The sequence below is a fragment of the Alligator sinensis genome, unplaced genomic scaffold (genome assembly GCF_000455745.1).
Source record: "Alligator sinensis unplaced genomic scaffold, ASM45574v1 scaffold781_1, whole genome shotgun sequence".
Classification (NCBI taxonomy): Eukaryota; Metazoa; Chordata; order Crocodylia; family Alligatoridae; genus Alligator; species Alligator sinensis.
Window position 1 is genome coordinate 3,746,561 of NW_005841845.1, and position 10,936 is coordinate 3,757,496.

The following is a 10,936-nucleotide window of genomic DNA, read 5'->3' on the forward strand; positions in this document are numbered from 1 at the left end:
TGGCCATGTGCAATTCCATGCACGTGGCACCCCTTTCCTGAGCACCCTCCTCCTGCTCCCCCCAGCCCCTTGCAGGCTGCAACTCTGCGAGACTTCAGAGAGCTCTTTGCAAAAATGGAAAATCCATGTTTCCCTGTTAAAACATGGATTTCTCACTTTTCTCAGTTAAAAGGGAAAATCCCCCCTCTTTTTCATTTTTCTGTGGGAAACGGAAAACCTGGATCCCTGCTTATTGCACGAGGGTTCAGATGAGAACACTCCAAAGCAGAGTGCCTTCATTACCTTGTTTTTGTGTGTGCTGCGAGCAGAGCTGGGATGTTGCAGCCATGCATTGCACCTGGTGCTGCTTTTAGAATGGGGGGAAGAGACTGGAGGGAGCTTGTTCTGGGGGTTGTCCAGCTGGTACTGGAGAGTGGGGTGAGTGGATTGGAGCCCCCCGAGGTGGGTTGCTCTAGTCCCGTAACATGGCTGGGGAAACCCCAGAACAGACCTCCCTCCCCTGCCTTCTCCCCCTCCCATACTGGAACAGAACAGGATCTGAGAAGGGGAGGAGTGGACCTATAGTGGAAGAGGCTGCAGAGATGTAGCCTCTCTCCCTGGATTGGCTCCGAACTGGATCTCTCTAGTCGTCATCGTGTCCCCCGCCTCCCCCCTCTGCTTCCAAGCCAACAGCTGACATCTGTTGGGTTGGAAGGATTGGTCTAACTCTTGGCGCTATCTGTGAAGTGCCATAAGTTAGACCTAGGAATTGCACTTCTGTCTGTGCCTTACGTTACAATAGATGGAGCACAGGCATTTATTTTATTAGCACCTGATTTTGAAAATGTAAAACCTGTCAACACATCTCTACCACCCCCACAACAGAACCATCACCATTCTTGGATCTTACACCTGCACCTCCAATAATGTAATATATCTCATCTGTGCACCAAATGCCCTGATGGAAAATATGTAGGAGAAACCAAAGAACAACTGTGCACCAGAATGAATGCACACCGGAAATCTATCAAAGACAAAAATACCCAAGTACCTGCAGGGTACCCCCTTCTCACAAGATAATCACTCTCTTGCCAATCTCTCAGTTGTAATCCTCAAAGGGAATTTACAAAACACCATTTGCAGACAAGCCTACAAACTTCACTTCATAAATCTCCTGGATACAAAAAATCATGGACCAAATATAGACATTGGATTTATGGCACGTTATAACCTGCCTGACATCTGATAACCCCAGGTAACCTGTATGCATTTTACCACCTTCTTCCCCCTCCCCCCACAACTACCTTTTCACAGCCATTGTCTCCCATTCCCCTTCTGCCACACACGTATTTTCACAGACCTGTATTTTGCATTTTGGCTTCTGTTCTTCCCAGGAAAGCAGACAAACACCAACAGACTTTTTTCCTATGCCTGAAAAAGGGTATTTGTGCCTGAAAGCTTGCGAAGAACAATTTTTCCAACAATGTAGGTTGGTCTAACAAAAGATACTACATCTACCCAAAGAACCTTGTCTACTTAGATACAGTTTACACACACAACCATAAGTAAGTGTGCCTCAGTTTTTGGCATGGTGGAACAAACCTATTCATGCCTGACTTTGTTCTCTCCTTATCTGGCTGTGTAGCTTTAGAGGAATCCATTGCGTATTTTCTGTTCTCTGTCTGCATGTCTGAATTTTTTTTGTTGTCTTTTAATCTGCCATCCACCTAAATCCCAAGCGTTATTGCAATCCAGGAGTCTGTCTGACATTTTCTACTGTATGATACAGGCAGTACATTAGGCAGGACATCAGCTTGCATGCTGGTGCCACGTTCAGTGTCTTGTCCACAGATGAGTACTGCATCTAGGTCTGGGCACCACACTTCAAGAAGGATGTGGAGGAGCTTGAAAGAGTCCAAAGGAGGACTGTGCATATGGTTAGAGGTCTGAAGGACAGGCCATATGACGAGAGGCTGAAGGACATGGGACAGTTCAGCCTAGAGAAGAGAAGACTTACAGGGAACTTGGTGGCAGCCTATAAATATATAAGAGGCAAACATCAGGGGCTGGGAGAGCATCTGTTCACCAAGGCACCCCAGGGGAAGGCGAGGAATAATGGACATAAACTGCTAGAAGATCACTTCAGATTGGACGTAAGGAAAAACTTATTTCCAGTTCACGTGTCCAGAGTTTGAAACAAACTTCTCTCAGAGGTGGTGTAGTCACCTACCCTGGAGATCTTTCAAAAGACGACTGGACACAAGCACTTCTTTCTTTCCTGCCTAAGAGCAGGGGGCCTGGACCCGAGGATCTTGTGAGGTCCTTTCCAGTCCCCAACTTCTATTAGACTGGACATTAGGAAGAACTTCTTCACAGTTCGAGTGGCCAAGGTCTGGAACGGGCTCCCAGGGGAGGTGGTGCTCTCCCCTACCCTGGGGGTCTTCAAGAGGAGGTTAGATGAGTATCTAGCTGGGGTCATCTAGACCCAGCACTCTTCCCTGCCTATGCAGGGGGTCGGACTCGATGATCTGTTGAGGTCCCTTCCGACCCTAACATCTATGAATCTGAGTGATATGTCCACCATAACATCCTTTTCCTGGGAATCTTACACAACCTTTAGTTGACCCACTGTAGCAGTACAAATGGGATATTTGGTTGTCCCTGTAACTTATCCCTGAGATGGGAGCCATCCACAGTCCAAGGCCACTATTTTTATTCTCCCTACCTCCTATTCATGACTTGTCTGATTTGGGGTTTTGTTTTTTTTTTTAATTATTATTTATTTTATTTTTTGCGAGAGTGAATTCTGAGGGCAGAGGCGTTTCTCCAAGAGATGGGTTTCAAACATGTAAAGGCCTCTAGCGTTCGTCAAAAGAAGCACTTCATGATGGAAATGTTTTGTGTCCTACTACCAGAAGTGGGCTCCAAGAAATTCCTACAGCTTCTAAATGTGAAAGCCTCCTATTCCCAAGTGCTATTCTTCACTTTTTCTTCACAAATACCTCCATTTTCCCTGAAAGAAATGGATTTCTAGGATATTGGGCTTCCAGGCCATACTTGACATAATTCCTCCTCTTAATTGTAGTCGACTCTCTCACCAAGGCGTCTTCCAAGTAGAGCACTTGGAGGAAGTGTAGCCTTTGGCTGAGAAGAGACCGTAGCTGCTGGAGTTCACCTAAAAGAGCATCTTGGCACTCGAGGCAGTGCATCTAGCCAAGAGAAGTCATGCAGAATGGATTGGACAAACAGGTCAACTTCCTGTCCAGAGATGTGAAATCCCACTTGGGCAGTCACGTGTCCTAGTAGCAGCTGCCTCTGTTACCTTCAGCAGCGTTATTTTTCCAACAGCATTTGGATTAACGGTGAAGCTTGCTATTGCCTCATGCAGCTGATGCAGGAGGACTTTCCAGGAATATGGTAGAGCTATTAATTTTTTTACCAGATTAAAACAAAAAAAAAGATTCTTGGCAGTATTTAAAGGACTAGATTTATGTGGCTTGCAAATACATTAATAGCCCAGTCTTCAATGGCATGGTTGGTTTCTCTCTTCTTTCGTAGCAATTTCACGTTGTGTTGGTTGAGAAATTTATGCTTGGTTCTTGCTTGTCGTATGAGCTCATGCTGCTTGTCTCTGGTTTCAGGTTCAGGTTTTCCCAGACCGAAAACCAGAATGCTTTACGGTTCTTAAATATATTGCTCTTTTCAAAAGAGACATGTTAGGAATTTGTGCTGCTTTGGGCTTTTGAACAGAAGTACCTAGTGTCTTGAAGAGCAGAGCATGACATCTTTCTTGCTGTGTATTTGAGGGAAGCTGTCAAGACTTACTGACTTTTGTCTTATTTTAACTTTTATAGCATCCCAGTAAAAGAAAATGATCTGCTTGAGAGAAGAATTGGATTCTGTCTTGTCCTTTTTTGTCCTAGTCTCTTGTTTTTTCTTGAACTTAAGTTTCCATATTGGTAACCTAGTACTTCAGAGTTACTGCTTCCTGTCTCCTTTTAAAAGTAGGCATGAATGCATGAGTACGTGTGTTGCTTCAATGTGGTTATTAATATTTTTATTAGTATAATGAAAATCTATGGTGTATTACTTGTCTGTTGAGCCCTTTTATACATGAAAATATTGCAATGCTGAAGCTTTAACAATGGCATGTCAGCAATTGTTCTTCACAAAGGGAAGAATAAAGTTGTCAAGACCTCAGACCTTGTGCGATAGTGATAGCTTCTGGCGTCAATGATCTGAATGAGTTCAAAGGCCGCAGTTGTGTATGTAGCAGGTCTTTTTTTTTTTTTTTTTTTGGAGGAGATATTCTTTTGTATTTTGTTTTAGTTTTGTTTTTTGAGAAACAAAAGAAAGCATTGAAGTTGCTAGTTCAAGAGCCTTGGTTCACACAAGGATATTGCAGTATTGGTGTGCAGTTAACATATCTGAGCTGTTCAGTGATTCTAAAATATTAAAAAGAAGCTAGAAAACAGGCAGACCTATAATCATCCTTGCAAGAGAAGTTGAACCAAGTTGCGTGGACTTGCATATACTTCAGAAGGTAGGACTAAGATCCAGAGTGCCCTGGATAGACTAGAGAAATGGTCCGCGGTCTGCAGTCAGCTAGATGAGTTCTGCACTTGGGATGGAATAGTTTCGTGCACAAATGCGGGCTGGGGAAGTCATAGACTCATAGATTGCAAGGGACCAGAAGGGACCTTGGAAGATTGCCGGGTCCAGCCCCCTGCACCAAGCAGGAAAGCCGATTTGGGGGTCAGGTGACCCCAGCGAGGTGACCGTCCAGTCTCCTCTTGAAGATGTCCAGGGTAGGCGATTGCACCACCCATGGAGGGAGCTTATTCCACTGTCTGGACACCCTGACTGTGAAGAAGTATTTCCTAATGTTGAGCCTGAATTGATCTTGCAGGAGTTTGTGGCCGTTACTCCTGGTTTTCCCTTCGAGTGCCCTGGTGAACAGTTGATCACCAAGCCCTTGATGCACTCCCCTAGCGTAGCGGTAAGCTGCTACCAGGTCCCCTCCCTCGGACTTTCCTCGTATGGCTTGCCTTTTAAGACTCTGATCATATGGGTGGCTCTTCTTTGAATTCTTTCATGCTTCCCCATGTCCTTGTTGAAGTGCGGTGCCCAGAACTGGACGCGGTGCTCCAGCTGCGGTCTCACCAGCACGGAGTAGAGCGGAAGAATCCCCTCCTTGGCTTTGCTGGAGATGCACGGCATGACTAGCTTGGCTGCAGGACCACAGAGAAGGACCTGGGAGTTGCAGTGGACCGTAAGATGAACATGAGCCAACAGTCAGCTCTTGTTGCAACGAAGGCCAACAGCTTACTGGGTTGAATTTAACAGGAGCGTTGCTTGCAAATCAAAGGGAGCGATTCTGCTCTGTTCGGCACTGGTGAGGCCTCGGAGTCATCTGTCCAGTTTTGGGCCCCGCATTTCAAGAAGGAGGTTGGCAGTTTGGTAAGTCCATCACAGAGCAACAAAAATTATTAGGGGTCTAGGAAGCAAGACTTATGAAGAAAAGCTGGAAGAACTAGGGTTATTTAGTCTGGAGAAGAGAAGACTGAGGGGGGATTTGATAACAGTCTTCAAATACCTGAAGGATGATTACAGAGAGGATGAAGATGAGCTTTTCTCTAGGGCTGTAGGGGACAAGGGTAGGAGCAATGGCCTCAGTGCAGCAGGTTGGAGATTAGGAGGAACTTTCCACTCTCAGGGTGGTCATGCATTGGAACAGGCTGCCTAGAGAAGCTGTGGCATCTCCATTCTTGGACATTTTCAAGAGCAGTTTGAACAGACGCTCTTTTTTTGGGATGGTTTATTTGGGGATGATCCAGGGGGCTGGCCTAGATAACCTTGTGTGGTCCCTTCCAGCCCTGCTTTCCTAGGACCCTGTGAAGAGGCAGCAGACTGGATATCTGTAAATCTGTTTTTGGACTCGGGTGATGCCATGCTCTATAGTTTGGTATTATATGAACCGAAGAGCATTTCCATTTGCACGCTCTTTAAAATGGGGTTGTGGTAGGAAGAGGTATTATGCGAGGCAAGAGCAAATGAGAGATTTGACAGTGCAAACTGAGTCTCTTTCCAGTTACAAAAACAGATTCACACAGCTTAGTTTAGGCAAAAGACCTTATCTATATTATTTTTCTTGGGCTGCCAGTAATGTACCAGTCGGCTTTTAGACAAGGGAACAGTGAGGATCATTCATTTCTTCAAAAGCAGCTTAGCTTAACTAGTACTACATGTCTCTTGCATGATGTTGTTTTCAGATGCAGAAGTGCTCAAGCATATAAAAGGTCATTTCTTTCACCTGCAAATCACTCCACAAGATTCCCTCGGTGCATTCACAATGGTCATACTTGCTGAAATCATGCCTTTCTGCTCCCTACCTACTTCACAATTAAAAAAACCCCAACACCCTCCATTTACTGAAACAGTAGTCAACGTGCGTTTGCCCCTCAAGTGACCAAATTATTAGTGGAGCGATTGGATATCAGTTCCACAAAGAAGCTTGTGCCTGCTTCTTCGGTTACCAGCAATAGTCTTGGACTCTCAAGCCTGTAATATGCATCTGTTTTGACTGCCAGATGTGGGCTGTGGGCCAGGGTAGAGGAGCCTGTTCCAATGACACGAGCTGTCCGAAGGGATGGTTATAAGAGCTTTTAATACTATATTCTCAGATTAATATGTGTAAGTAAGAAACATTACACTGCAAGAAATGTATAACAGAGTTATAGTTGTTATGGTCACAAATGGTAGAGTTCATGAACCTGAAAGAAATGGTTTAAAATAAACAGTAAATATCTCTTAACCTGAAAGAGAGAAGGTTACACCACTTGAAACAGAAAGAAAGTTGCTTTATTACTTAAAATGCTAGAATTCAGTAAATTAAGAATCACTGACAGGTGGCCAGCCTGCTAGGAACAAGCTTACCCAAATTTCCAAGACTAAGTCCTGAAAAAGCAAGGGTATCTAACGTCTGCCGGCTGTTTCCTCTGCATGAGCAAGAGTGAAGTGCATGGGGAATGCTGCGTGAGGGCAGAGCTGTTCCTTTTATTAGCTTATCAATGATATGAATCTGCAGCAGCCCAACTGTGGCAAACATCTGCCAAAGATGCCTAGTTTTGTCATTCTGTGGTTAAAGTAGTTCTAACTGGCTCAGAGCTAAAAAAAAAAAAAAAAATCCCCTGCTTCTAAAATACTCCTCACATGTGACCTAATTCTGCAGTCCTCTAGCCTGTGACGTTTTCTGGCCTAGTACCACTTCCTTTGATCTTGTTTCCCATAGTAATTTGGTTTGGTATAACTTAGGATGCGTGATGGGAGTTAGGCCAAGTCAGCCTAAGGCTTACTAAACTGTGCATTTGTCAGGTTTTGGTGAACTTCCTAATTGGAGGTGTTGAGTTTATCAGTTTTTGCAAGTGTGGATTCACATTTGGCCACACCAGGGATGAGATCTGCTACGTTGAAAGGGAAAGCTGCCTTTTTGTGGTAAACCCCAGGACTTTAACTTGTGGGAAGTAGAGGAGTAAGATGAGGTCTCAAGTACAGTTCCATGGTCTAAGGTGGAATATTCTTTCTCTTTACTATCCTGCTAAAATCCAAGCAGGAAGTTATCGGCAATGAAGTAATGCTTTGGAGCAGCCCTTGCTTCCGGTTCCGTCATGGTAGGCATGCTGCAGGTGCCCAGCAGAGGTGGTCCATGCCCTCAAGTGTTTGCAGTCCAAGTAACCGATTTGCAGTCAAAGGATCCCTGAATTGTAATGGTGACGTTACCATTTTGTGGGGGGGGGGGAAATGGACTTGCCTTGTGTGGCTGTACAGGACTGTATGGGAAGCACAAGGCACTTCTCCCTTCTCCCCAGCCCCTAGCAATGGTGCCAGCACAACTGAGAAGACAGGAGGGAAAATAACACGCCACTTTTATGGACCAAGAGCAATTTACTTGGTGTTGTCCTTCCTGAGCAAGGGAGAGGCATGGGAATGAATCCTGATTCTGGGACCGTTCCTTTCCAGGAGCGGCACAGGCACAGCCACATACTGGCCACCCATCAAAGTTGGGAGAAAGTCATCTTCTACATGCCAGTTTTGCCTCCATTGAGTTGCTCGCTCCAGGTATATTGTACCACAGCTCCCAGCCCCCTTGTCAGGTTGGGGTTTTCAGACTCTGTGTCTAATTAAGGATGGAGCTTTTGCTAGGACTGCTTCTTGCATGATTGTAATGCTTGAATATTGAACCGGCTCTTTTGTTCTCTTCCTGCTTACAGTCGCTCAAAAGGCTCTGTTTTGTCTTACAGGTTTATGGGCGTCTGTGTACATCAAGGACAACTTCATGCGCTTACTGAGGTAGGACTGGCTTATTCAATAGTGAACTCTCCATGTTTATGCTTTCCTAGGGCCAGATTCTGCAGCTGTTCTGAGCGGCAGGTATGCCTTGTCTTTGAGGTTATTCCCATGTGTGAGTCAGTGTAAAGACTGCAGAACCAGGCCCCTTAATTGTATTTCAGTAATAAACTTATAAGGCTCAGCTTTCACGTACAGACCCTTAATAGGATGAAAAATGAACAGATGGTAGCCACCAACAGAGCATCTAAATAAGATTTGGTTCACTGTTAAGGTTTCTTTATTTGAAAACATGTATATGCATGATTATTTCTTCCATTTATCTTTATATTACAGTTCATTAGTGACAGCATGAGAGAGAACTCTGTAGAATAGAGTATAGTTTGCCTTTCATAAGGTATTGGGTCCAGTCCTCACAATCTCTTCATTTAGCAAAACGTCAAGAATAAAAAATGAAATCAAGGTGTCCAGGGAAGAAATTCTTTAACAGTCTATATATCAGTGGTGAGAGCTTGGATAGTAAATGAGAGTAACTGGAATTTCTCATTAACATGGTTGGTGTTATGAAACCTGGTGGGGGAAGATTCATGTCCCTTGTTGTATGGTGATAACTTGTTTTGGAAAATTTAAGCAGGGAAAAGGGGTGGGGGGAAGTGCTACCCAGTTCAAAATGGCATTACTTGTCTGAGTCAGCGATGATGACAACTTGTATATGTTGCTTTAAAAAAAAAAAAAGCAAACTCAGATGTGTGATGAGAATTTAATTTTTATTTAAAGAATAGCAACAGAAATCTGTAACCGATTAGACATCTTCTGACAATAGCCTGTATTCTGTAAATGAAAAATGCAAAACCATGTGGAAAAACTAACGTGCATATGATTTTACTAATGTTTAAAATGAGGATAAGTAAGTATGTGCATGTCTAGGAGCTGCTGTAGAAGGGGAAGATAGGATAGCCAGGTAAAAAAAAAAAAAAAAAAAAAAAACACTTTATTACCAATACACAGAGCATTACAGGGCCAGATGCACCAAGGTATGCCCACACTTCCCTACCTGCCCAGCTTGCATGTGTAGTCATGGTTTGTATGCAGCCCATACCTAAGCTCTCAGCAGAGACGCGTCCTCGTGGAGAGCTACGTTTGGAGGTTCTGGCTTTTGTCCACCACTTCAGAGTTCTTAGCAAGCAAAATTACTTAATCTTGAAAGCATGATTTTTACTTAGGTTGCCCATAATTAAACATGACAGCAAAACGATTCCTCAGACTTTCATAATGTTTTACACTTGGGTTGAAACCAAGGATGAGACGTTTCAGACCGAAGAAGACTTTGGAAAAAGTTATGAGCAACAAAAGCCAGGGAAGCCGAGAGGCATGCTTTATGCTGGACTGCTGCGTGCCATTGTAATTACAGTGTGTGCGACCACTCATGTGAGAACCGAGGTAGAAACGTTTAACGGCCAAATAATAAAAGCACTGTTTATAGACATTTGTCATGGAAGCAGCGAGCACATACAGGCACTCATTAAATGCAGGAGCTGTTTTATGGGTTACTAGTTAATATTTGTACAGTGCTTTAAAAATGTAAAGTACCGTGTCAGCTCTAAGTAGTTTTCTGCTAATTGTAGTGTTGTTTCCCTTCTGGAACACTGTGGATAGAAATGATCGCCTAGCTTAAGGGAGTCCCTGGGGCTCGGGGAAGAGGGGCACACCTACAAGAAGTGGTAGAAGGGTGTATACTCGGTGTCTGTCTCTAGAGCCACCATTTCAGGTGCAGCCCAGGTAGATGAAATAACCAAAACCAGTTGCCATCTGGTGTCTATCTGCCAGCTTCTGTGAAACCAGTTGGTGGTGAGCTCAGGACATGGGCAGATGACACGTTCACTGCGCTATCATTGCCATTATGCTGGTGTTTTTAAAAAGGTAGCAGGCACATAATGCAGCCCCACAATCGGAGCAGCTTCTAACGCAGTGGAGGATCATCTTTGACTGAATCGAGGAAGACAACTCCACTTAAGTAAAAGTACATGCGTGTTAAACTTAGGCTGTCCCTGTCCATCCCAAAGTAGCTGCTTGCAAAAGACAAATAGGCTATAACTTGCTCCCCTGCCACCTTGTTATGAGGTGCCGTAGTAGCAGACTATTGTGTGCCACTAACGTGGGATAGCCGCACATCTGTCCTTTCCTGATCCAGGTGTCCTTAACATTAGTAAGCCAAAGTCATGTGAAACACCAAGGTATGTATATGTCTATCCGTGCCCTCATCCTAATTTCTGGTGAACATTTCCCCACTTACTAAAACGTGTCAGTGTGACTGATTGTAATCTATCCCCTTCTCATTGACACTCCCAGAAATGTTGCCTAGGGCTAATTTGGCCTGCGAGATTGGACTGTCTTTAGATGCCGTTGCTTTCTAGGAAACTGTTCAGGTGGTGCAAGGGGAGTTTTCTGCTATGGGCGTCTGTGCTGCATCTGTTCTTCGGCTGAATAAAGACCTTCATATGCTAGCATGTTGAATGTTACAGATTAATTGAACCTAGTTCAAGACTACAAAAACAGCTTTAAAAAGAATTAAAATCTGTTGAGGGTCATCTGGGCCAACCCCCTGCAGGAA

The 10,936-nt window shown here is 44.3% G+C and overlaps 1 protein-coding gene across 2 annotated transcripts in view; it reads left to right on the forward strand.

Annotated features, from left to right (window-relative positions):
• Window positions 1–10,936, forward strand: part of TESK2 (testis associated actin remodelling kinase 2) — a 93,336-nt gene that overhangs the window by 33,983 nt on the left and 48,417 nt on the right. For both annotated transcript variants that reach the window (XM_006015784.3, XM_006015785.2), the window contains exon 3: window positions 8,280–8,328. In XM_006015784.3, the coding sequence (XP_006015846.1) occupies window positions 8,280–8,328 (49 nt within the window). The remainder of the gene's footprint in view (window positions 1–8,279; window positions 8,329–10,936) is intronic.